The sequence below is a fragment of the Chelonus insularis genome, unplaced genomic scaffold (genome assembly GCF_013357705.1).
Source record: "Chelonus insularis isolate UGA/USDA-ARS -01 unplaced genomic scaffold, ASM1335770v1 contig_139_pilon, whole genome shotgun sequence".
Taxonomy (NCBI): domain Eukaryota; kingdom Metazoa; phylum Arthropoda; class Insecta; order Hymenoptera; family Braconidae; genus Chelonus; species Chelonus insularis.
This window is the reverse complement of record NW_023276379.1, coordinates 752,480-779,284: the sequence shown is the minus strand read 5'-3', so window position 1 is coordinate 779,284 and position 26,805 is coordinate 752,480. Positions and strand designations below refer to the sequence as shown.

The following is a 26,805-nucleotide window of genomic DNA, read 5'->3' as shown; positions in this document are numbered from 1 at the left end:
TAATTAATAACATTTCATTTTTCTAATATCATTAGAATATTTGATTAAATTTCAATGGGTTCCGAATAACTAATAAAAACATCAATCAATTTGACCTGATACGGCTTGTAATTGAAATTCCAATGTTTACACTTTACTTTAATTACACGAGTCAATAGATTATTTTTTTATATCCTCCATGAAGCTAGGTAATATTTTACAAAAACTAAACAAATTAATTTGAAAATTTTCTATCACATTTTATAAATGTGAAATACGCTGTTAGATAAAAATGAGATATAAATGTTACTATTTTTGAATTATTTTAGTCAAGATCTTTTTTCACAATGAATAAAATATATTCTTAAAATTTCTGTAAAATTTACAATTCTTTGCAAAGCAAAAGTAATTATTAATTAAATCTCACTGTTAGAACTCTAAATTAAATGTATAATTTTACAACAGCTATCTTGATATCATTAAAAATTAAAAATTTCAGTTTTTCATATTTATTTCTAAATTTTCCTTTAGTCTTTCCTTGTAGACGTGATACGTTATAAAAATTTCACCATTTTTTTCCAACATTTTATTTACTCTTAATATTTTACTAAGGTGGTAGTTGATTGTTGGCTGGTGGTATTAAATAGAATTTTAATTAAAATTAATTAAATAAAAACATTAATTACATAAAACATTTAAAATAAATATTTTGTGAAAAGTTAATGAGATTTTAAAAAAGAGATTTTAATTCTATTTAAGTTAAGAGATAAGGAAAGATATAGACAGAGATAGACAAATTTATAACATGATAATTTCGGTTGGGCCCTCATTATAATCTCACTAGATCATAGGCTAAAGTTACAAAGTGTGGGTTACATAAGTTTGAACCCTCATTACGAAAGTTAGAAATAAAAATATCATTTTTAAACTACAGAATGGATTTAGTTTATTTATAAACAAAAAATTTAAAGTTTTTAATTGGAGTAGATTTGAATAGTCCATTTCTGTAAATGTATGAGTAGAGGATAACAATTCGATGTTATTATGATCACTACGCTTCTACTATTAATTAATGAAAAGTTCGATAACTTGAAACGTCTGATAAATTGTACCATTCTTTGCTTGCTTTGTTGTATTTTATATTTTAGAGCTAAAAAAATTCCAATAAATAGCAACATGAGGTATGTATGAGTAATGACGATGTTTTGACAATATATTTATTCTTGTCCCTTAGTGTTATTTCACATTCAGAAAATCTAATACATGAGACATGTCAATGTTATAAAATACGTTGTTGAACATTTATGATTTATAAATATTTATTTGCAAACAATAAATAAAATTTTTTTGTTTGTAGATAATATTAGAACTTACTGTCGCAAAATTCCAAAACTAATTTTCTTTCCTCGCTGCAAAAATTGACAAATAAATCAAATAAAAATAAGAAAAACAAATTTTTAATGAAAATTTCTGTTATGTTTAATATTTGTTTTGTGTTATTCGATTTTTTTTTATGATAAAAAAATTGGGTCAAAGCATAACTGATATATCAGAATTTTTTTTAAAAAACTTTAAATAAAAAATTCGTTTTAAATGAAGATAATAGAGATTGCTGTTTAATTTTGTGTAGGTGTTAACAGTAAAATAATATTTTTTAAAAAGTGTCATTTTACAGCATTGTTTGAATTTCACTTTGCCAATATAACAGAACAGCTCATAGCAAATAACTTCTGTTTACTACAGGCAGACAAACTAAATAGGAACAATAATCTTTGTAAGAGTCATTGTGTCTAACAGGTATGAAGAAAAAGTATTCTTATAGGTATTCTCAGTGATAATAAAAAGCAAACAAAAGTAAAACTGGAGAATGCCCAAAAGAAGAAACTTTTCAAACGTTTCATTGTTTTTGTATGTCATATAAAAATAAAAATAAAACAATAGCTCTTAAAGTAATAGGTTTTTCATTTCTTATTTTTTAAAATTGCAGATAAAGTAGATGAGTTGTGATAAGAATTTAGTTATTTTTAAATAAAAAAATTATAATTTAAAAACAACATATTTATTCTTTTATGCCAGATAATTAGTTGAAAAGTTGGAGAATAAAGTTGCTTGATTAAAAGTTTGAAGTGGTCATAAATTATACTAATAATAATAATGTTGTTAAAAGGCAATTTCAAATAAGTTTTTCACAACTACTATTTGAAATATGTATTATTTATAAATACAAAAGATAAAGTTATTTTTTAACAGGTGACAGCCATGTAGAAATTCTAAAAATATATTTTTATTGGTAACTTTGGTCTAGTGACACTGTAAGCCTGTATTCATTTTTTTAACACACTTCAGTGTAGGTGTGATAATGATGCCCTGGAGACTAAAATCATTTGACAAATTGCACTTTTGATAATTACAATGATTTATTTATCTTTTGCTAAGTTCTCATTAAATTGAAAGAAAAAAAAAGATACAATAAACATAACTGTTATCAATAAATAATACACAAATGAGATTAGCAACAGATCAAAAATAAATGTTGATTTTATTTAATTCTGTTTCAGGAGGGATTGTTGGATATAGAAATAGAATTTTCTGATGGCACAAAGACTCCGTTGCGTGAAATAGCAGTGAGTGACTACCATCTGACAGTGGAGAGCCTTGACCCCGAAGTAGTAGCATTCGCACCAATGGTTGCTTCACATCATCCACGTGTGATAGCAGTTGGAGAGGGTCATGGAGACTTATTACGTGTAACCCTTTTCTTAGCAGAAGCTTGTAGACCAGTAGGAGGTGGTAGGAGATCAAAAGGATCTTCAAGGACAAATAATGTATCACCAGCACTAGCTACGGCAATGGCAAATGTTGAGGTCGATTTTGCGTTGAGCGACCTTCCGCATCGACCCGAATTCGTACAAAACGACGGTGGGGGTACAGTTCAAGGTATTTCCTCTCACCACCATAGGGAGCGTAAAACTGGTCGCGAAGTCGCTCCAGATCTGCACGATATTCTCATTGGTAAATAATCTGTTTGTATAATTGATACATTCAAATAAATGTGATATTGATTACCTATTTATTTTAGGTGGAGTTGGCGGTGTTGGCATCCGCCATCATAATGGAAATCACATGACACCATTAGAAATTGGGATGTACGTGCTGTTAGCAGCATTCTGTTTTGCTATTGTTGTCTTTGTGATATCTTGTGTTGTATACGCAAATAAATTCAAGCCACATCCGTCGGATTCACCAATGACAAGTCTCCCAATGCTTGGTGCAGTCAGAGCTAAAGCTGCGGCAGCAAGCCAACTAGCATCAAGTCGTAGGCCTCGTGAATCAACGACCAATGCTCACGACTGGGTATGGCTTGGACGGGCGACACTTGAGCGTGCTGCTTGTGCTCCTCAACAGGTAAACGAACTTTCAGATATTCCTGGGCGAATGATATAAAAATGCTGAAACTGTTGAATGTATTTTGGCTCGATGCCCATCTTTACGAATCATTAGTGATAACTGACTTAAGAGCATTTCATTAAGTTTTGGAATAAGAATATATTTTTTTTTTTTTTGTTTTTGCAGGTACGTGTGACGAATAATCCTTTAGCTGGTGAAATCGAGCAAGATGCTACAATAGACTTAGGAACAAGTTTTGATAATCCGAATCACATTGAACTGCCAACAACCAGTCGTCCAACTTCGTTTCCTATAGATACCACAACTTACTGTAAGCGAGATAAAGCACCAAAAAGTTTTGTTGAGCAGTTAAGGAGTTCAACTAAATTCCAAGCGTTAGCAGTGGCAAATACTTCATCTCCGTACTATGGGTAGGGCGTGTAGTCAACAATACGTTTACGTATTTCCTTCATGAAGTCTTAATCATCGTAATCTTCATGTCTGTTTTAGAAATGACAACACAAAAGACGTTCCTCCACCTCTACCACCTCATGGTAGATCTGTCGGATTTTCAGCTATAGATAATACAAATAATAACAATAATGACAACAATATGAATAATAATAATACTAATAATAACAATAATAATAACAATAATAATAATAGCAGCAGCAACAACAACAATAATAATAACAATTACAATAATAATAATTATCCTAATAATATAAGTAATAATAATAACAATAATAATGATGAAGATTACAAACCACCAGTTCCACCTCATCGAAACACTGGCGTCAATGTACGTCTCCCAGAAACACCAAAGAAACACGTTAGAGTGTCCAGTAGTAATCATCATGGAAATCATCGACACGCAAAACATCATCATCACCACTTGGCAAAAAATCACAATAAAAATAATATAAAAACAGAAAAGTTATCACCAATTGCTGTGGAAAATGAAAAGAAATTTGTAGAGCTTAGAAATCCAGAAAATAAAACAAATAAAGAGTCGAAGACTGCAAGGGAAATAAAGAGGGCGACAATAGTTGGAAATCCAATGTTCTCATCATCGTCGTCGTCAAGTTCTTCTTCATCAACTCAAGATATTGAAGAGCCAGCTGTACTTGATGATCTTAATCTAGGAATGGATTACAATCAAATTATGCAGTATTTTGATAACTTAAAAGAATCAAATGCCTAGGTAACAGCTCGGCTGCACAACTTGGTAGATTGGGCTAAGTCCATCTAACATTCTCAATAATTTAATTGACGTGCAGCCTCTCCTTTATAAAAAAAAAACACATTTTGTCCTTCCAAAATTGATACCAATTATCAACTTGATTAATATATGTCAACGGGATTGTTTCAAGATACTCCCAAGTGAGAACGTGTGTGACGTGAAATGTGTACGTATAGCTACGTATTCAAATGAGTCACCAGAAATTATACAAATATAATATAACACTAATGTATTCTAGTCAGCTTCCTAGCAGCACTTAAATTAATGCATATATTAAAGGTTTTAACCCTTCACTGGTACTGCGACTAAATATTATTATTATTATCAACTGTATTATCAATTATTTTGTTATTATTGTTATTATTTTTTATTATTATTCTATTGACTATATTAGTAAATTTTTTTTTGGAAAAGTATGATCATTGTTTAGATTTCATAATTTCTTTGAAGGGTGTTTATAATAATGACTTCATCAAAGACTGATAAAATTCACGATCGAATCGATGAAGTTACAGATGTCTACGTCCAAGTCATACCAGTAGCTAGTGTTAGAGGTTTTTGCCATTAATAGTGCTATTTTAATTCAAGCAGTTTACTATTTATTTAATTTAGTTATTTATTTATTTATTTATTTGTCGAAAAAGACAACTCATAAAAGTGATAAATATAATTAATCATTCTAGCAAAGTAAATATAATTATGGAAATAATTTTATTTTTATTATTAATTAATCAATTGACTTGGTAATTGAGTGAAATTGTACATGTGTAGTATAAATAACGAGTATCAATAATGACGACAATAGCACAATCAATTACAAAATTAAATTTTTATAAATATTATTATTATTTTGATGACTGAAGTAATTAAATACGCATAGAGTAACGAATAAAAGAAAAACTATAACGGAAATATTCTTGTCTTTGAATAATATATCTTTTCTACATGCGAGTCAAGATATTACTTCTAAAATTAAATAATAATTCAAAGAGATTGATGAAAAGATACCAGTCCAGGGTTAAAGAAAATTCGGTGGCTTATTGTACGTAGATTGCTATAAAAACAAAAAATTTAACCAGTTAATATCGAATCTCAAGTTCTTCCGTTTTTAAGTGGTGCAAAATGATAGATAAATCAGCGCAGGGATCTCTTAGTCAATAATTTTTCAAATACATTAGCACTTATAGTTATTTATTTATTCATCGAAATCAGTTGAGTGTCATGACACTCTGGGTTTTTCTCATCATATCACGATACAATCTTTCATATCTCATAATAGTTTTTTTACTCAGTTTATTAAATAATAATTGAAGAAGCTTTAATTTTTATTTTTCAAATCTTCACTTTGGTAAAAATAGAAGTGTGTAAAAATATAAATTTAAGAGTATTTCAGATATTACAAAAAATTAATGCAAAATAGAATAATTTATTTTTGATTAATAAAATTAAATTATACTGCTGTCTCTACGTTACTTGGATACCGAGTTACGTTGATGGAGATATTTATTACATTGACTGCGCATAATCAAGTTTGTAAATTTTACTTTGTAAGATTTTGTATATATATTATAATAGTATAAGATACGAATGTATTATTAGTGGCTTATGAATGTTATGGCCGATTGATTGTTCTACTATTCTACTTATTCACTATATCATAAGACTATTAAGATCATTTGTTATGAAGAATACAAATCAATATGATATAAAAATTTTCCACTGACAGTATCTAAATGTAAAATTGTTTAAAAAGTTTACGTTAAATAAGATATGAACAAAAATAATTCACATTCAATTGAAATGCAAACGTCTCATATAATATAAAAATATATAATTCTTGGTGTGTAAATTTTTAACAATTAAATGTTCTTTTGATTGAAAAACGTGAAAAGTCTACACATTGAGTATAATTTTTTGCTCCAGAGCACTCGAGTTTTATGACTTTTTATTTAAAAAAAAAGTAATAGAGAAGCTATCTTGATATTTAAAGAGCTTGCTGTGTTATGATCGATTAAAATATTGTATATCACATAAACTGTATTTAAGACATTATTAATATTAAAGACGCAATTAAGACGAAAAAAAGAATCTTAAATATGAATAACTATATAAAAGATAATATTTACCAGCAGTAAACGGAGAGAGAACGAGAGAGAAAAAAATTATTTAAGGCTTTTAATTATATTTATAAGTATCTATATAATATATTATATAAGTCAAACGCAAGATATCTAACGCATCATATAAGTTATTCATTTAGATGGTAGTTAACAATTAGTACAGAAGTAAAGTGCGTAACTAATAAATTCAATGTCGAGAGTATCACACACACACACAACCGTAGATATAATTAATGAAATATGACATGAAGATAAGTAAGTGAAGTATTGAACTTCATCTATTCTTGAACATAATTTTGTTACCCTCAAAATACTCTAGTCCATGACATAACATTAGAATAATTATAATGTTCATAGTGAAAAAACATGAGGGTACTGTGAAATTATTTTACTGAGTTAATGTATTATTGTAAACATAATTTGAATCATTTCCTGATGTCTCGCATGATAATACTTTCGAATCTCATATTAATAAGCAGCTTTAGGATGCTAAATGTTGCCATTTTGTCAATAAAAAGATCTATGCACTGCAACTTGAGACATTCTATGCCCTTGTTTGCATAGATCTTTGCTTAGGAATACTCTTTTCCTACCTCGTTACATAGCATATTATATATGAATATATATATTTTTCATTTGTAATTATTATGGTACCTTGCAAAAATGTATCACTTTGCCTTCCTCGCTCACATGTAAATGCAGTCATCCAGTTGCGAGTATATCTAATCAATAGTTGAAAAAATATATCCATTAATACCTCTTCAATTATTTATTTCATTTTTTACGTAATACCATCGTTTATTTTTTAATCTATTTCACTCTAATTTTCAATAATTACTGTCATTTAAATTATCCATAATTGTAAAACGTTGAAGGAACAGTATGATATGAAAAAAAAATGAATAATATTTATACAAATGTGTTACAAAAAACAGTCAGTTACTTATCTATGTATATCGTAAATAAGATTCATTTATTTAAGCGCAATTTCTGAAAAATACATCCTAATTTTATAAAATTTTTTGTCATAATTAATCGATTTAGTATAATATTTTATAATAAGCTAAAACAGATTTATCTGAATATTATTATTGGTTAGAAGAAATAATAAACGGCATAAAGAGGTAGAATTTTATACAATTATATCGTTTATTGAAATGATAATAAAAGAATAAAAATAAAAACATTCCTTCGATGTAACATTAGTTATCGCAAATGAATGTTGAAATATCAAGAATGGATATTATGTTATCATATATAACGGCTTATTACCGTTGTTATCATCATTTTTTATTATTAATAATATGCTAATAAGTATTAAAATGACTGTCGCCTATTAAATGTACAATACATTGTATTTACCTGTTGTTATCACCAAACCGTCAGCAAAGATATTTAAAAATATTGTAATTGTACTAATTTTTTATTGTTTCTCTTTATTACCCTTCAAATATTCCTTATTTATTATACAGTCTAATGAAAGACTTGTCGAAAAGGGTTGGTAAAAAATTTTAATCATATAAATTGATTACTTATATTTTATTAATTAGAAAAACAATTAAATTTTTTAAATATTACAAATGCTTATTGAAATAACGTTTATCAGTAGGTGTTATCCAGTTATGACAACCACCTAAATTATTTTGAATAATATATTTCCAAGTGTAAGGATTCAAATTTTCTCTTTCCAATCTCTCTTCTTCTTCTTGTTCAGCCATCATCATTTCATAAGTTACTGCTTTAGCAGGGAAAGGCATTTTCATAGCTATGTTTTCCATTACTTTTTGGACCTATACAAAATAAATTAGTTTCATTATAATACTCAACACCTCAAATGATACATTATAAATTTTTAGAGAATTTAATATATTTCAAATAATACTTTAATAATACCAAAGAATATAATGAGAAAAATTTTAACTAATTACAATAACACTTTAAAGTGAGTAGTACCTGATAGTATTCAATATCTCCTCCAACTTCTAAAATAATTCGGCCAGCTTTTACAGGAGTGACATAATGATCAATAGGTGATTTTCCTCCACCCATTTTATGACCAAGTGCCTAGAATAAAATGTTAATTTACATTATCATTAATTAAAAATTTATCAATCGACAAGCATAACAATAATACCTTTTTTGTAACAGGTTGCCATGGAGGATCGACTCGCCAAAATGCAAAAAGATTTTTTATTTTTTTAAATCTTTTCGCAAAAGTCATCCTCGCTGTTTCAAAGTGCTCATGTTTCATTCGACCTCCTCGAATAGCCTAATAATATTGGTAAAATAATTATTATATCGTTTTTCATTTTTTATAAATAAGGATTAAGCATAAATGAATTATTAAATAACGTACAACAATACCAAATTGTTGATGAAGAAGTTCAGTGTGCACCGTTTCTGGACCTCTAATATATCGTAAACGTTTTTGCATTTTAAATGGTCTTATTGTTCCATATTGAGGTACCTTTTCTACAAGTTTCAACTTCACTCTGTCAGGGTATTCAATATCTAGCAAATAAATTTTAAATATTAAATTTAATTTTATCATATGGTTTATATAATTTATACCAACTTTTTTTTGGTGGTGGTGGTTGATAATTTTTCAATCCCGCTACTGGAGTGCTAAGCAATTGTTTTACTGAAAATATATTAAATAATTAAAAATCAAATTCCTATGTATAATATTGAGAGTTATTTATGTATTTTATACTTACCTGACAATAAATTACATAAAGATTTCATCTGTGACAGCAACATTTTATTCTTTTTGTTTCAATAGTACACAATTTGAACAAATAAAAAGTACGTGTTATATTAAAATTGAATAGTTTCAAATTAATTTTGAAATAATTATTGTAAACAAATTTTTAGGCTAGGTTAAATACTTCTATCGAGTTATTTTATTTGTTTAACAGTTTTGTTGTTAATAATTAGATTATTAGATGTAAACGAATTAATTTTTAATTCAATATCATTTTTCAAAGATTGACATACTCTATTTATTTGACAATCAACCAAATTAATCGGTGCTAAAATTGATTGAAGGAATGCAATACCCGCATAACCTATTGAATAAAGAGTGTATACTCCAGTTGTCCACACTCAGTGTGATTGGTTGAACTTTATAAATTGGCAAAAAGTTTAATAGATTTTTTTTAGGTAATCTAAAATAAAAAAAAATTTATTTACAAAATGACTTTATTTATTATATTTAATCTGCAAATTATTTTACTATTTTTTCAACAATGAATTATTTATAATTACATATAAATTATATCTAAATGAATCGACTTATGATAAAAAGAAAGGTTTAAAAATACTTGGACAATTACATGTATCTTAAAAATATTAATCATATTGTATCACAGCAAAAAAAATATTGATTGAAAAAAATATATATTTTGAATTATTCTAGTACATATATTATATCAATAAGTTCTAGCATAAAATTTATCGAAGTTCAATACTTGGGGGTTTTAAAGGAATTTTTCCAAGTGTGAATTGATCTGATAAATATATTTGTTTTTCTTCATCAGTAAGTTGATCATGTGGAGTATAAATACTTTCGTCTATTTTTTCTGCTACTTTACAAGTAAAATTCATCCCTCCTAATCCTGGAGTGGATGAAGTGCCGGTACATAAGGCTACTTGTTGAGACGATGAAATAAATGGATTACTCATCGTTATTGAATTTGTTGTCGAAGCAAATGGATTATTAGAATCACCACTGCCAAATGTTGAAGTAGGTTTATTTGATATAAGCGTATTATTAGTAGTATTTATAAAACTATTAGTTCCGAAAGTATTGGAAGGTGCTTGACTTGTTATTGTAGATCCAAAAGCTGAAGGTTGTGAAAAAGGTGGTGCCGGTGTAGTTGGTGTGTTAAAAACATTAGCAAATACCGTCCCAGTTCCTTGATTAGATCCGAATCCATTATTTGCATTAGATACTGATGTAATAGTACCAAAAGGTGAACTAGTATTTTGAGTACTGGTAAAAATATTTTGAGAAGATGATAAGGCGCTAAAACTATTGACTGGTTGTACATTAGATCCAAATGTTGCATTCGTTGTGCTAGTTCCAAAAATATTCCTTGGAGTGTTAAAAGTAGGTTGACCACCGAATGTTGGTGCTGGAGTCGTTGTTCCAAATAGTGGTGATGAATTGAAAAGAGTTGCAGCACCAAATGATGTCTTTGGTTGTCGTAGAATTAAAGAAGAACTCACTGAAGGATTGACTGTAGATGGTGATCCTCCAAAAATAGAATTAGTCTGCTGGACTGGTGAATTACCGAATACGTTTTGATTAGTTATACCAAAAGGCGGTGGATTAGTTTGTGAAGTTTGATTAGAAAATGGAGAAGTTGATGTTGTAGTATTGCTACCAAATGTTGAAGTTGTAGATTGAGTGTTTGAAAAAACATTAGTCGATTGACTAAAAATTGACTGGGTATTACTTGGACTACTGAAACTTGAAAAGGAGGATGATTTGGCAGCTGATCCAAATGTGGGCATATTTTGTCCACCACCAAATATTGAAGTTGTTTGCTTAGAAGCATCACCAAAAATAGAGGTACCTGGAGATTGTCCACCAAATACTGCGGTACCACCAAAAGCAGGTTTACCTCCAAAAACAGTGGAATTATTGGTAGCACTTCTTCCAAATATGGACATAGAAGTGTTTGTTGTAGGTGAATTAAAATTTCCGACTCCAAATGTATTGGAGGTTCCAAATGGTTTAGAGCTAAATGGATTATTACTGGTCGTGTTGTTGCTCAATGCAGATGATGACATAGAAAAAGTTGATTTTGTACCAAAAGTACCATCTCGATTTCCTTTTTGTAATTTTTCTAGTAAAGCTGCAGTCTCATGTGTAGGATTCTTCAAAGCTTCGCGCTTAACTTTGGCTTCTTCACATAATTGTTGAAATTGTAATTTAGTTTGATCTACCGTATTATTTTTTTGAGCTTGATACATCTCCCATCGAACTTCTTCAGGAGAAATGTCTTCCATTCCGGGAATGCATGGCTGTTCCTTAAATGGACCAAAGCAAGAAAGCAACCATTGTCCACCTCTTTCTGCAGCAAGAATTTCTTCTGCCACTCCCAAACTAAAATTTCGTAATAAATTTCAACTGTTTTGATATTCTTTTGAAATACATCTATTTTTATATTTCAAATACTTACACAATACTTTTACTTTCGCCATATGGTTTAGCACTTTGAGCACCTACAAAGATAATGATAAAAAAAATTATTTGAAGTTTATTTATAATTTGATTCTTAAATTAAAGCTAGAAAATAAAAAATTACCAAAGCTGTTGACATGGTCAAATCGACAATATTGTCCAAATTTGCAAGCACCTTGTTGATAATATTTGCACACAACCATTTATATAAATTTTTTTAACAACAACTAAAGAAATTATATTTATTTCATATAAAAAATAAATGAAAAACGTTATTTTTCTAAATATATACACTAACTAAAATAATTTTGATACTCATTACATTCAGTCATATAAATATGCATATATACTCATATTTGTTAAGGCTATTTACAACAAAATATAAATCCTCAGTTGATACTGCGCATGATCGATCAATGTGTTTACTCTACGCATGAAATTTTTGATGAAAATCAGCCATTAAGTTGTGAATAGCAGTGAACGTAATAATTATACGGTAAATTTTTCAATAAATTTGTTTTGTTGTTTAAAATAATAAAAACTATTTAAAAATGCCGGGAGTGGATAAAAGGAAAGGAGATGATATCCTATCATTAGTTCCAGCATCAAAACGAACTAAAAATGAAGTAGTTTTTAGCAGTCGAGAAAAAGCTATAGTACAAAATGTAAATATAACCTCTAAAATTTTTTTTTTAACAACATCTGAAAATTGTTATAAAATTTATTGAATGTTTAATTTTAGGGTCCACCAAGAACTTCATCTCTTATGTCACCTATTATGCTCCTCGAAGGTCATCAAGGAGATATTTTTTCAGTTGAATTTCATCCTGAAGGACAATATCTTGTATCTACTGGGTTTGACAGACAAATATGTAAGTAAATTTAATCCTTTTGAATATTATTTTTAATCATAAAATTATTATTATTATTATTGTTTATTTATTTTCTAGTTATCTGGAATGTATATGGGGAATGTGAAAATATCGGTGTATTAACCGGACACAGTGGAGCAATTATGGAAGTACATTTCAGTCCTGATGGAAATCACTTATACACAGCTAGTACAGATATGACTATAGGTTTATGGGACTTAATAACTGGAACAAGAATAAAAAAATTGAAAGGTCATGCATCATTTGTTAACTCTGTATCTGGAGCTAGGAGAGGACCAACTCAATTATGCTCAGGAAGTGATGATAGTACAATCAGAATATGGGATCCACGAAAACGAGGGCAATGTAATACTCTTAATAATACCTATCAGGTAAAGATTGATTGATCGATCTCAATATAGTTGAATATTAACATATTTAATATTAAAATTTTTTTTTGATTCAAAAGGTCACAACAGTTACTTTTAATGACACCTCAGAACAAATAATCAGTGGAGGTATAGATAATGATATAAAAATATGGGATTTGAGAAAAAATGCGGTACTTTACAAATTAAAAGGCCATTCTGACACAATCACTGGTTTAAGTCTTAGTCCCGATGGATCTTATATTTTATCAAATGCTATGGATAATTCATTGAGAATCTGGGATGTCAGACCTTTCGCACCATATGAAAGATGTGTCAAAATCCTAACAGGTCATCAACACAATTTTGAAAAAAATCTTTTACGATGTGCATGGTCTCCAGATGGTAGTAAAGTCTCCGCAGGATCATCTGACCGTTTTCATTATATTTGGGATACGACTAGTAGAAGAGTCCTTTACCGACTACCTGGACATAATGGATCTGTTAATGATGTCGATTTTCATCCTAAAGAACCAATCAGTGAGTAAAATATTAATCATCGAACTGATAATTACAGTAACAGGCATAATGACTATATAATATATTTTTTTGTTGTTTCAGTTTGCTCTGGATCGAGTGATAAACAAATTTATTTAGGAGAAATTGAAGGGTAAAATACATTATATTAAATTTTTCATTTTTTAAATTATTAATAATTAATGACGATAATATGAAGCAGTCGGTCAATAATTAATTTTTATTGATAAGTCAGTTAAATATTCTCTATGAATTTATTTATCTATAGAATATTATTAAATTGACAAATTAACAATAAAATTTATCAGTATAATTTACAAAAATAATGTTTTTTCAAATTACTTTCTATTTAATTAGTTTTCACAATTAAATAGTACTTAAACCGTGAAACCTATTATTCTAATTTATTTTTTAACTATTACTGTTTCAATGTTTATCAAGTACGAAAGAGTATTGTTTTTGTCAGTTGATTAGTAACAGTGAAACTCTAAACTTATTGACTAATGCGGATAATGACAGATCTTATCTTGCATTCAAGGTACAATACAATAGGCTACTCGGGTAAGGATATGATACAGAATAAATATTTGTGAATTGATTCATCATGTCTGATTTTTTAAAAAAATATTGTTAAAGTAAAATAGTAATAGAATCAATATTTATTTTCAATAAATTCTACGATATTTTATCTATAATAATTTTTATTTCTTTAAAAGCAATACTATTTTTATCAATATATTGCTATTAAATTATTTGAAATTAATCTCTACTAAAATTTGTGCGAAGTAATCAAATTTATGGTAGTTAATTACATTCTTTCACTCTAAAGTATTCTTTTAGTTGATGAGATGTTTTATACATAAGTAGTATCATGATATGTAGCTAATAATTCATGAGCGACTAAAACAAATCAATGTACTTTGTATCACCTAAAATGATATTCTAAATTATTGAGAATTCATATTTAATTTTTATAATATAATTGTTCTACATAACAATAGACTGCAGCTGCGACAAGACGTTTTGCAAGCCAACATTCTGAGTAACAGAATGCATTTAAAACCCATTAGATGATACTTGACAATATTTAATGTTTTGTAGTGTGGTCTCTGACCACTCATGGCATGCAACAGTGATTCAATTCTATCCAATGTAACCATTCTCAGCATGATTCCCAGTTATTATATTTTTTTATTTTTATTTTAGCTGCCCATAATGGGAATGCTCGATTATTTTTAAATGTAACCCCCTTCTCCCTCCATCCTCTACTTCGGCATTCTGGCGCCCTCTATCCATCTGCTACTGCCACCTGGTGATCATGAATAGCGTCATTATGAAAAAAGCCGGCATCTACATCTTCAATTAATTTTTCATTAAAAGGTAATTACTTACGAAAAAATTATATAAATAAACATATTGAATTTATTACTATTATTAAAAAGTTTTATTTGACATATAAAACTTAATTATATGTAAGTTGTAAAACATAATATCTTAAATATATTTTAGTGCGTCGAGATAGCATCCTAGCTACAGCTAAGTCGCGTATAAAAAACCGGGAACTATTTATTCCGAGAAAAAGGTGAGTTTTAAACAAACTTATCTACTTTTTAGTTAACGAATTATATTTGTAGCATTTATATTGCAAAATATTATCGAAAAAGGTTTTAAAAAAAGTTAAATATCAATGCAATATTGCGACTACTCTACAGAATTCTCCGAAAGAAGAAAAAACCACATTCCAACCATCTTCATGTTTTGTTTGTTGTTCAGTAACAAAAGATAAAAAAATAAATAGTCATTTAAGATGATAAATAATGCTTAAGAGTTGTACACCCGCTATATATGAGTATGAGTTTGGTTATGGTCGTGCAGTGGCAATAGCTCTAACTTTAAACGGTGGTGGGTGGGAGTCGTGAGAGCTTCGTATAGTAGCTCGGATAGTTTATTCAGTCTGTCCGCGACCGTGCACGATTATTTGTCGGGTTTTTCTGGTCGTGCGTAAGCTCTTTTATTCTTTTTATATTAATTTTATTTATTATCGCTCTTGTGTTTATGTGTTAATTTCAAATGTAAATAATGCATTTAACATAAAAAAAAAGGCAATCAAGAACGGATATAAAGTTCGATAAATAAAATAGTGATAGTGTTTTTACATGCCGAATAATCAAAATGAGTGAGTTATGTTGTTTTCGCGCGCTTTCCTTGCTCATAATTGTGCTAGGATTTTATTTAACACTATGGAGTACAGAAGCATTTAATATTGAAACAAGGCACTACACATCGTACAAACAAGAAACGAAGTCTATGTTTGGTTTTTCCGTTGCTGAATATCGCGACAGCAGCAGACGTGGATGGTAAATATTTTTTATCGTTTTTTTTAATTTAATTCTCGTAAAAAAAATTTGAGAATTCTCTTATGGAACCAGTTCAATACCTTGGATTGTTTATAAGTTATGACTGTATGTATTTAGTGTGAACTGTCACAAAACACGTCATTGCATACGAATTTATCGCGATAACAAAATTTCTTTTCGGATGATTCAGAAACGTAAATTCTTCGTAAATTGGAGTCCATTCATTACTACTTTTAACGATTCATTCATTAATTTCTCAGTATTTCTAAGAAATGTATTAATTTATTTTCTTTTTAAAAAAAATCATTCTATAAGAAATTTTTCTAATAAAAACAGAGTTCATCAAGTTAATTAGAATAAAAGAAAAATTAGAATGCGTGTCGATACCGTTACATCTTGATGCATTAGCATAATATTATAATTAGATTTGTGTATCAACATATCAAATAATTTTTTTTTTACTCAATCTTTACGATTTACCCAATATACTTCTGTGCGATTTAATAATTTCATTTCTTTGCTCTTTGTGTTTGTGTTTATGTTACACAATATTTCATCTACAATCATCTTTATTCGTGGTGCGAATTTTATTCGTAAAGATTTGACCTCTTATTGAGACGTTTCTTGTTTTGATACGTATTTAAGTTATTGATGTTATCAAACATTACGAGGAACTTGCGTGTATAAACAGAATTTGATCTTATTTCTAATTCCTTTGCTGTTGTAAATAAATCTTTAATTGATGTTTTTACGATTTTCTTGGAAGAATGAAAATAATTTTTCGTCATTAAACATTTTAAAAAATTTATTAAAATTAAAAAATTGGAATATTATTATTTTTATCTTTCTGATAATTTGATTTCCACGATATAACCCAAGTGTTGTTATCATTTTGATTTTTTTCACAAACTTTCATTGGCTGCGTCACTTCCGACAAAATATTATCGCAATTTCCGTTAGAGTTAGATATTAAAATTAATTTTCTATTTGGTGTTTAGCAAATTAACATTTTCTCAATACCTCCGTACTTTCGATGACCTTTATCGATAATAATGAGGTAACCATTCAACTCGACCGGTGTTATTATTATTATTATTATCCATAATAAGTAAAGTTGTCAAGTTTACAGATATAAGATCAATGCAATGAAGGTGAGAAAAGATGTGATAAAGAAAAATTGAAAATTGAAGACTCGAAAAGATAGGATGAGGATCGCATGAGGCACGTGCCTCAAGTCGTGCAGCCTCCCGTCATTATCTTAAAGAGCAGTCAGAATGTTCGTGTTCAAGAGTTTATTTCACTTTTACACCTTGTTTCTTCTTCACTAAACATATTCTTCACTGTAATAATAAAATTACAGCATAAACAAAAAAAAACGTTGACAAGAGCGTCAAGTTCGTGACTTTACAACAAACAGAAAGCAGGGCCACGAAGTGAAATATTATTATAAAATTTTGTTTATTAAATATTTATCTCCCTTAAAAGAAAAAGAGTTTTTTCAAAAAATATTTTTCTTCTCATTAACATTGCATAGAATTTACCACAGGCATTGTCTCAACGGAAACCAAACGTGCATTCATAAATATCATCTGTTTTTTATGCACTCAGAGTCCACTAGCAAATTTTCGGTGCTGACGTTAATGAATTCCAGGCTTTCAAACATCCTACGACCAATAGTAATGTACACCATATGGTGTATCTCCTTCGTGTCTTTCTGACCTTTTTTAAAATGTATTGTAGACTCATGTGCATTTCTAAATAGTCAACACATGCTTACCTGATGTACTTGGAAAATTTTCATATATTTGTTTCCATTTTGTGCATTTTTTTTGTCCAAAAAATTTTTTCAAGAGCCAGATTGTTTTATTAAAATTTCATTGAACATTCCCTTTATTACTCCATATTATTATTATTATTGTTTATTGTTAATGATGTTATATTTTATTTATCAACGTTCAATAACAATTTGGAGTAAAATAGATTGAGATCAATAATTTATCAAAGCTTTCAATAGTAGGAAAATTGTTATCAATAAAACTCAATACTTGATCTGAATCCATCTATTAGCAACAACACGTTATAGTAATTGCACAAAGTACATTTATTTAACGTAATTGTTCAATAACAAATAAATTGATAAAGTGGAAAGTAGATCATTTTACATAGATCGTAAGTGAATGATCTCACAGAGTTGATATTACGATATCTTTTAATAAACGTGTGTTCCAAGTCACTTGATTAATTTATTGGCTTCAAATGATCATTCTCCATTAAGTAAAACATGCTTATTATGGGCTGCTTTTATTCAATATTACCTTTTAAAAAACATTTTTCCCTTCAATATAAACATCATCTACCTGAGAAAGTCAAGATCTCGATTATTTTTATCCAACACTATACTCAATACATTCACCAAAGAAATCACCTGGAATATTTGGAATAAATATTCGTGTGTATAAGGTTAAATGTACACTCTATATCAATAAGTACATATTACAGTTGATTTTTGTTCTTACTAAGAAAATGATAATTTAAATCGAACTACTGAAAAACAGGTTTAACGCCTACTAAAGTTTTCGAACTTGTAGTCAATCCATGCCAAGAAAGAGAGACATTCATCGCCCTTTCGTAATATACAAAGTAGCGCCCACATGAAGAATAACTGATCAACACCACATTGTTTCAAAATAAGGAGCATGATGTAAATCATGTTTTGAAAAAAAAATGCCAAACGAAACCTGGTGGTCATATTACTCACCAAGTATAAACAAGTGTCAGACATTAGGACGATTTATTTATCAATTATTTATGAGTGTTGATATTGATAAAGATCATTTAAAGAAAATATGAAAGCTATGAGACTTTGAGTTATAATAAGTAGGAGTTTATTATACAGATATTATATTGAAGAGGTACATACTCCTTATAAAGTAGCAGTTGACGAATACGCCTTCGTTTACGTCCATATTACGTCATCAACTTGTGCGTCTTCTGCACACACACACACTAATATCATATCAATTGAATCATGTTCTTGTCTTTCTTTATTTTTTGCTCTTTCTCACACACTTAATACTTTAATACGCAGGACATGAATTTTCAGTTGCGTTTGAGTGATCGACGTGGCTAAACGGACATCCTGTTTTCGGTAGTTGTCCCTCACGCATTTGCAACTTCTCACGGCCTTCAACATCTCTCATCCACTATGAGTTTATTCATTTTACCGAAATAACAGCAAATTGCACTTCCTACGGGAGTGTTTTGTTTATCTGAGACCATTAGTTGATTGATATGTGGAACAATGGGAAGGTTTTCTAAAGAAAGCAATATGTAAAATCTAACAAGCGCATTCGTTTCATTGAAGTCTGCTATTTTTTTTTTAGTCCATGGACGTCTGAGATTTTTTTGATCGTTTAAAGCTTTGAAGATTTACTGTAATAGTTTATTTTAACGGTTGTAGTAGTAAAAATGGAAAGTATTATTTGGAGTTTGGAGTCAGATGAAAGTGAAAAAATGGATTAGATTTTTAAAAGTTTTCAGATAAGCTAAATAATGAATTATTTATCTACGACCTACCAAGAAAAACCTATATCAGGATTTCAATTAATTACCTGTCTTTTATTTCCATTTTAAGTGATATAAGTCATTCATCTTTCAATCTAAACACTAGTGATTAATGTTTTTATTTGCAATATTAATTCATCAATTCCACGAGTAAAATATTTTCTGTGAAATTTTCTTTAAAATATCAAGGAAATGTAGTTTTTTTTTTAGTATGATACTGCTGTCTCTCACTTTCTAAGCCTCTATTTTTTGTATGTAGTTTTTCATAATTCCTATCTCGAAATTCAAAATCTCTATGCACATTCACGTGTTGAAGCATCAATAAATCTAATCTTCTTCTGTAGAATTATACAATTGAAGATAAAAAGGAGTTTGGTCATTGGCAGTGGACATACTTTTTAAATTCCCCACACTGTATCAGTGTTGTTGAGACGTGACGAATAATCCATGAGTGATTCGCAAATCCTGACGCTTTGAGTGAAGGTAGATCGGAGCAACTGATTGCATTGGTATAACCAATGACATTACAACGTTAGTCATTTAAAACGTTGAGCAATTCGCCAAGTATGGTGATGGTATCTTTTGATTTGGCCAAATAAGGGAATATAAATGTGACTGTATTTTACCGGTGTACAATACGTCAATGTGTCGCTCTCAGGACATTAATATAAATTTCTCAAGATTTCTTCTGCCTGATTATTTATTTTTTCCCCTTTTGAGGCTAATTTCGTTTACTTAGTCAATCATTTTATTGATACAATTAAAATTAGACGACCTAAAAATTTTATTTATGTGTTAAAATACTCTTTAACAACTTTACTTTTACTATATAGGCTTAATAAACACTATTTATTACTATAGTAGCTAATGTAGGGTTTAAAAATATTAATAATGATTCGTTGATGATGCATTGAACATTAATTTAATTTTGTATAATATTTTTTTCATTTGTATTCTTTCATTTTTTCTTCTCAAAAAATGTAATGATAATTTTTTAACAGACCACATGCTATGATGTGGGTACTATGAAAAATTTCAAAAACGAATAAACCGTTATTAAATCATATATTAATATTGAATGTCATTCATTTTATATCAAGCAACGTAATCAAAGAAAAATTCTTTTCTTCATTTTATTTTAAATAATTAAAAAAGTACATTTAATAAAAAATCCTTGATATTATTTTCAATTAAATTTGTTCAATTTATAACTCTTAGATGTTTATTATCAAATAATTACTATTAAAAATGTAAGAAAATAATCTCAAGTATTATTAAATCTGTTCTGATAAGGGAGTTCCTTTTCAGACATGCTGCTCTCAGTCAATAAAATTAACTGAAAAATGTCTAAAAATAATAAGAAACTTCCTTCCTATTCGGACCAATATTATTTCCAACATAAACATGTATTATATACCACACAATAAGTGTTTTCTTATGCCAGCTGCAAATGGTAACGATATCCATAGATAAACCAAAGTGTTCTTATATAGAATTCAATGTTAAAGTCATTAAGAATCTTATTTTTTATCATTCACTAATATAATGTTTCTTTAATAGTTTTTTTTAAAATTGCCAGCAAGATAATCCCATTAGATTTAATAAATTTATGTGAGTTTGATTACTGTAATAAATAACAGAATTACAATACAGTTATCTGTGCTGTGGTATTCTATCCCTTATAAGCAAAGTTGTCCAGTCATTTTAGAAAAGTTCCAATATGAACTTTGACCACAATGAAAGGTTTATGATAATGCCTTCAAAGGTGAACACAGTGAGAAAATATTCAAATTTTATTGAAAATAATTATAATATCAGCTCTGTTACTTGTTGCTTTATACTGGATAAACTTCTATTTGGACTTACTTCAATGCAAGTTGAATTTACGTAACTTTAATAGACTGATTTTTGCATGTGTTAATTTACACCTCGAGTGAATAATAACATACTTGGACGGTTATCGAACAGATTTTATCTCTTTATGCTATCGAAGTATTTTACAAGATTCGGTTAGTGACTGCTTGATATGCTCAAGTAGTACTTGATGATTGATAACGCTCGAGAACTTTAGATGAATGTTATGATAATAATAGAGACGTAGATGATTGATATCATAGTGCGAATAAAAAATGGTTTGAAAATGTAACAAGATTTATTTGGTATGATTAATTATTATTTTTATTTTAAATTTTAGGGAAGGTGAATTAATAGTTAGAATAGGAAGGTCATTCATTAAAGACCAAAATAAAGGTATTGTCTTCTTTTATTGATTATTTCTTTTGGAATAAATTAATGATTAATTAATTGATTAAAATATTTTTAAAGCTATTTTTTGTATCGGAGTATATATTTTTTTTTATTGTAACCCATATATTTATTTATTTTTTTCAAAGTAATAATCGAAGATAGGAGCACATTACAAAAGCAGGATTCAAACCCTAGTTTTACAAAACCAGTCTTTCTATATATATGTATTTTTCGGATTATTTCATTCCGTTTTACTATGGTTATCAAACATTACAGATTACAAGTACCCACTGGGGAGAAATTTCTAGATTCGTATCCACATTTAAATCTATCGTTGCTTGTTTTTAACTACTAAAAATCTGAAAAAAGGCAGCACAGGTCAAAAAAGAGTTTTCATTTTATTTTTCATGAAATAATAATATTTTTTTTTTAACAAAATAAATTACTCTTTTTTGATCAATAAATCAAAAGCTCAAGTGTAGGTTCGGTTCGCAGCCGATTTATAAGTTTAAACACATGGCGAATGCATCCTCTCTGTTTTCTTAACGCTTTGTACATTGAGTAGGTGTATGTATAAAAGGTACTGAAAGAAACATACAGCAGTAATCTTTAGTTCTTTGCTGGTACAACTGGACCTACAGTGGTTTATAACATATAGAGAATCTCTTACTCATTTGTATGACATATGGGTACGTTCTGTCAAGCAGTAGTCTGTGTAAGCACCTCCTGAAATCTTGCTAAACTTTCTAATGCCATCTGGCCCACGTGCCAGACCGAGTTATTACTCATCAGTGGTAGGGTAAGCCCTTGAACTGAAATCTTTATTTACATATTCCTTCAAAACATTTTAGGGATCAACTGGAGTCCGTGTGTTTTCACATTTAGGCGTCTGCAGTTTGTGTTTTACCATCGTTTGAAAATAAATGAAAATTATAGAATTTTTTTAGCTACAATTGAAGATAAAAATGCTCGTGTATTTTATATCGTTTAGAGTTCTGGTTATATAATGGCATAAACAACTCCAATTGGAATAAAAAATTTATCTGATTTTTGGAGCAACTTTGAAACACATTAAGATATTACTACAGTTATATTAATTATCTCAATAAATTATCTACAACATTAATTCAAATTGACAGTTGAATTGATTGAATAATAAAACATGAAATGGTTTGTTGTTCTTTTAAAAATTAATAGCATTCGTTGAAAAAAATAAATGCTTTGTAAGTGTAAAAAAATTAATTTCGCTAGCTTCTAATAATAAGTGAGCTGTTCTACTGAATAGTTCTTTTGTATTTTCCAAGCCTTTGTTCTCGACAACTCAACTACTTCTCTATATTGCTCTAATACTATTTTATAAATATCTTAAAGCACTTGATGGATATGTATAAAAATGAGAAAAATGCTTTCAATGTTTTATGTTGTTATTTTCGTATAATATAGTGGCAATGACCGAAACATCCGAAAAGTGAAAGGAGTGATTTAAAGATTATAATTAAGATATTGGAATTACATTTATTTACGTGTATAACGTTATTTGATTAAATCATCTCCTTTACTTATTATCATAATTAATTTTTTTCCGATAAAACAAGTGAATGAATTTAAAATCACATATTTCCAAATTGTATTAAATGATAAATTATTAGAAGGATATAATAACAAGCATTTGGTATTTTTAGAATGGCTTCGAGGTAGATAAGCAACAGGTTGTTTAAAGTATTCCTTTAACTATGTAATGTTTTTAAAATTTTATTATGTATTATTGTTGATAATGTATTAATTATATTGGTATATATTTGTATCTATGAAAGCAGTTAAAACTTTATTTTGGAGCATTATTAATAGTCTTATCAATGAATTTAAAACAATATTTTTCAGAAAACTATAAATAAATCAGTTAAACGTACAAAAAATTTTTTTCTAGTAAATTTATAACAACAAAAAAAAATATACAGGAAATGCGTGTGCATTGTACACAATGAGTGTAGTTGTATTTAAAAATAACACCTTACTTGCTTTCAAATGAAACCATTCTGCGGTTCACTCTTTATTTATTAATTATCAATAGATTAAAACCATATTGGCTTATTGGTATAATAAAGTAGTTGGTATTGTTACATTTTGGCCACTGTGTAAAGGGTTAATTTAATAACCATAAAATTCTATCGCACGACACATGCACGTGGAAACAGTTTTAAAGATTCATTTTATTATTAGCTTTGTCCCCTGGTTACGTCCGGACGGAAGTTATATTTTAATGCAGTATGAACATCTGTTGCATTCGATGTTAATAAATTTTACAGTCAATGAATATATTTGTGTATTCGTTTCAATTATCGTTGATTATTAAAAACATATAAATACTCATTTAAGTGTGAAGTAGGGCATTTTAATTGCACGATGATTCGACTAAATTATACGATGCACTCTCTTAGCAACAATAACCTAACAGCAAGAAAGTTGAACCGTTGTTTTGAAAGATTTAAAACACATTCAAATAATTAAAATAAATAATAGTAAAACTATCATTTATTCTTCAAATAATCAATTATGATACAGAAATTTCGTTTATTTTTTTATTTTTTAATTAATCTAATACATCAAAGAGATGTTGGAAGAGTTGGTATAACTAAAGCCAACAGATCATGAATAAAAAGTAACTTGAAGAAGAATACCATAGATCTCATGGGGATTATTTGTACACTAGAGACTCGATAGAATTACCAACATCATAGCTGTAACTAATTTAAACAAATTGGCTATAAATAGCAGATATTGAATTATTTTTTATTTTCTACAAATCGTTGATTAATTGCTTATCTTTAAATAAAAATCTTTGGCTGTAAAAAAAAAAATATTCTCTTCGTGTGAGACCGACTTTAGTAGTTGGATGACATTTTTATTTAGCCAAAGTATTCCAACTAAAAATTCAAGTAGATGCTCGAAATATGTATGAGGATTTATACACTCAAAAAAATTTTACAAGTTACAGTTAATGAATGTATTTATTCAGAGATAAAAAAGAATTATTAACTGATTATACATTTATATGGTGATAATAAAAATGTAAATTATAGAAAATATGTCCTATTTTAATTAATACTTGAACTGAGTAAAAAATGAAAAAGATGAAAAAAATATTGATAAAATTCCAAATAATTAATTCCAGTTTAATTTAAGATCATTTCATACCTAGATGACATTTTGACTTCACTTAAAAAAACCATGATTTATTGATTCATCCAATTATATCAAGTTAATGTAAAAACCTAGCTTGATGATTTATTCTTAGCATGAAGACATTCACCTCATTTTCTTCAATTTAAATTCCATACTTATTATTCCAAATTTAAATATTACCTATCACAGATCTTACGAAATCGATAAAATGATTGCAATAAAAATTCCGATTTAAAGCAGTGCAAAATTATAATACTTTCTTTCACTCTTTGATTTCTTCCTTATTTGATACTTCAAAGGTTTGCTTGGGAGTCTTTCTCTCTATCGAAGACTATCTGACAAGCAATCGTTTGTGTTTTTCAAGGTGCACTTCTGTTTTTGTGTCCCCTTGGAGTCTCATCTCCAACTGATGTCTTCTCATGCATTGTCTGGCTTCTTTCTTACGCCCCTGTGTCTTCTTCCTTCAACTTTTTTGTCCTTCCTGTGTGTTCGCACACCCAAAGAGTCACCATCTAAAGAACATTCTGCAGTCGAAATCAAATAGTTTTAGTCCTGGTGATTGTCAAGGCTATTCACCCACATGGAAACGTCAAAATGGGATGTTATTTAAGTTGATATGGGTCGTCAAAAATCACAAAAGATGCATTGCTCATCAATATAAGTCATATATCTATGTATAGATAGACATGGACATGTAAACATAGTGTGTGTCATTTTGATTCAAGCCTCGATATAAATTGAAGATAATATAAATGTGTAATCACCAAATAAAACTATCGTGCATAGTACCCTCCTTCTTGGAACACTACCTAACACCGGATGATTGAATTTATGAATAAGAATCTCGGCAGATGCTATTAGATCTAGATATATAGTAACTACCCCAACTGATTCTATAATTCATTGTGTTGATTCATCTTGTTATTTTGATGCTCGTGAATATCTTTTAGGCAGTGAAGATGTTTGAATTAAAGTGAACCTAGTGACAATTTAAAAAAATAGCAGAGCAATTTGTCCATGTGGTCTAAGTTAACATAAAGTAGTTGATGGAGATGTTAAGTGTGTTAAAGACAGATTTAAGTCTAGTTAGTGAGTTAATTTATATAAAATTAATAATACTAAAGTAGAAAACAATGAAATAAACTTGATAGAATATTGATTCGTTGATGGAGTTGGGAGAATAGAATGATGAAAAATATTTTTCGTTTGGATTAATTCTTGGAAAGTATAATTGTTTGTTTGATTAGATAAATTGGTGGGTTGATTAAAATAACTTTTCTTGATGTAATGCAAGAATTATTTTTGGATATAACGGATTTCGAGCTTGGTTTATAATGATGTTATTATTTTTTCAAAACTGAATAGGAAAAGCTTTCAAATTTTATACTTTTTGTTTAATAAATAGAACTTCAAAAAAAAAAATCTTCTTAAATTATCTATTAAATCAATACAATTATTATCTAAATATATTTAGTGATATCTTTAAATTCCCAAACACATAATTTACATTTAGTTTTGTGAGTCAGAGATTCGTATTCGATGAGTCATCATTTTTTCAGCAAAAAAATCTTTCCTTATGATGCATTTTTACATTTTAATATGCAAAATGATATTTAAAAGACTTTTTAATATTCAAGCATTAATAATTAATTTTTAATTGGTTGTTTTTTTTTCTAATAAAAATTCTAGTATTATTTAATTGAATTGTCGTCTGAAATAATTGAATAGAATATATTGCAGAAAATTTTTTTAAAAAC

General features: G+C 28.4%; 5 protein-coding genes across 6 annotated transcripts in view; 3 read left to right on the top strand and 2 right to left on the bottom strand.

The window, feature by feature from the left end:
- The window catches only part of dtn (transmembrane protein 132C dtn), a 43,238-nt gene extending 37,373 nt beyond the window's left edge, over positions 1 to 5,865 (top strand). Inside the window, exons 7-10 of the mRNA XM_035096167.1 lie at positions 2,538 to 2,991; positions 3,059 to 3,384; positions 3,553 to 3,797; positions 3,877 to 5,865. Coding sequence (XP_034952058.1) covers positions 2,538 to 2,991; positions 3,059 to 3,384; positions 3,553 to 3,797; positions 3,877 to 4,570 — 1,719 coding nt within the window. The 3' untranslated portion in view covers positions 4,571 to 5,865. The remainder of the gene's footprint in view (positions 1 to 2,537; positions 2,992 to 3,058; positions 3,385 to 3,552; positions 3,798 to 3,876) is intronic.
- A 2,386-nt stretch (positions 5,866 to 8,251) lies between these two features.
- Positions 8,252 to 9,829, bottom strand: mRpL16 (mitochondrial ribosomal protein L16). The gene is made up of 6 exons (XM_035096182.1): positions 9,447 to 9,829; positions 9,305 to 9,370; positions 9,086 to 9,240; positions 8,864 to 8,998; positions 8,683 to 8,793; positions 8,252 to 8,519 (listed from the first exon to the last, which is right to left on the bottom strand). The coding sequence occupies exons 1-6, from the start codon at positions 9,487 to 9,489 to the stop codon at positions 8,304 to 8,306; spliced, it is 726 nt and encodes a 241-aa protein (XP_034952073.1). The 5' UTR covers positions 9,490 to 9,829; the 3' UTR covers positions 8,252 to 8,303.
- A 214-nt stretch (positions 9,830 to 10,043) lies between these two features.
- LOC118074855 (nucleoporin NUP42-like) lies at positions 10,044 to 12,225 on the bottom strand. The gene is made up of 3 exons (XM_035096353.1): positions 12,045 to 12,225; positions 11,919 to 11,961; positions 10,044 to 11,842 (listed from the first exon to the last, which is right to left on the bottom strand). The coding sequence occupies exons 1-3, from the start codon at positions 12,121 to 12,123 to the stop codon at positions 10,183 to 10,185; spliced, it is 1,782 nt and encodes a 593-aa protein (XP_034952244.1). The 5' UTR covers positions 12,124 to 12,225; the 3' UTR covers positions 10,044 to 10,182.
- A 164-nt stretch (positions 12,226 to 12,389) lies between these two features.
- LOC118074704 (U5 small nuclear ribonucleoprotein 40 kDa protein) lies at positions 12,390 to 14,004 on the top strand. The gene is made up of 5 exons (XM_035096133.1): positions 12,390 to 12,585; positions 12,663 to 12,792; positions 12,871 to 13,184; positions 13,262 to 13,700; positions 13,782 to 14,004. The coding sequence occupies exons 1-5, from the start codon at positions 12,472 to 12,474 to the stop codon at positions 13,832 to 13,834; spliced, it is 1,050 nt and encodes a 349-aa protein (XP_034952024.1). The 5' UTR covers positions 12,390 to 12,471; the 3' UTR covers positions 13,835 to 14,004.
- Positions 14,005 to 15,635: 1,631 nt separating this feature from the next.
- if (inflated) overlaps positions 15,636 to 26,805 on the top strand; it is a 36,277-nt gene continuing 25,107 nt past the window's right edge. The window contains exon 1 of one of the 2 annotated variants that reach the window (XM_035096036.1): positions 15,636 to 16,054. In XM_035096036.1, the coding sequence (XP_034951927.1) occupies positions 15,870 to 16,054 (185 nt within the window). In that variant the 5' untranslated portion in view covers positions 15,636 to 15,869. The remainder of the gene's footprint in view (positions 16,055 to 26,805) is intronic. The other variant, XM_035096037.1, reaches the window with a different exon arrangement.

What these genes read in the sequence shown, in the direction of transcription:
- LOC118074855 (XM_035096353.1), bottom strand. Translation starts at nt 12,123, where the DNA reads ATGGTTGTGTGCAAATATTATCAACAAGGTGCTTGCAAATTTGGACAA. An exon ending in TGACCATGTCAACAGCTTTG is followed by an intron (nt 11,962 to 12,044) that starts GTAATTTTTTAT and finishes TTATCTTTGTAG; the next exon opens with GTGCTCAAAGTGCTAAACCA. An exon ending in GGCGAAAGTAAAAGTATTGT is followed by an intron (nt 11,843 to 11,918) that starts GTAAGTATTTGA and finishes ACGAAATTTTAG; the next exon opens with TTTGGGAGTGGCAGAAGAAA.
- mRpL16 (XM_035096182.1), bottom strand. Translation starts at nt 9,489, where the DNA reads ATGTTGCTGTCACAGATGAAATCTTTATGTAATTTATTGTCAG. An exon ending in ATCAACAATTTGGTATTGTT is followed by an intron (nt 8,999 to 9,085) that starts GTACGTTATTTA and finishes CAATATTATTAG; the next exon opens with GCTATTCGAGGAGGTCGAAT. An exon ending in GAGATATTGAATACTATCAG is followed by an intron (nt 8,520 to 8,682) that starts GTACTACTCACT and finishes TATTTTGTATAG; the next exon opens with GTCCAAAAAGTAATGGAAAA.
- LOC118074704 (XM_035096133.1), top strand. Translation starts at nt 12,472, where the DNA reads ATGCCGGGAGTGGATAAAAGGAAAGGAGATGATATCCTATCATTAGTT. An exon ending in TGGGTTTGACAGACAAATAT is followed by an intron (nt 12,793 to 12,870) that starts GTAAGTAAATTT and finishes TTTATTTTCTAG; the next exon opens with TTATCTGGAATGTATATGGG. An exon ending in TCATCCTAAAGAACCAATCA is followed by an intron (nt 13,701 to 13,781) that starts GTGAGTAAAATA and finishes TTGTTGTTTCAG; the next exon opens with TTTGCTCTGGATCGAGTGAT.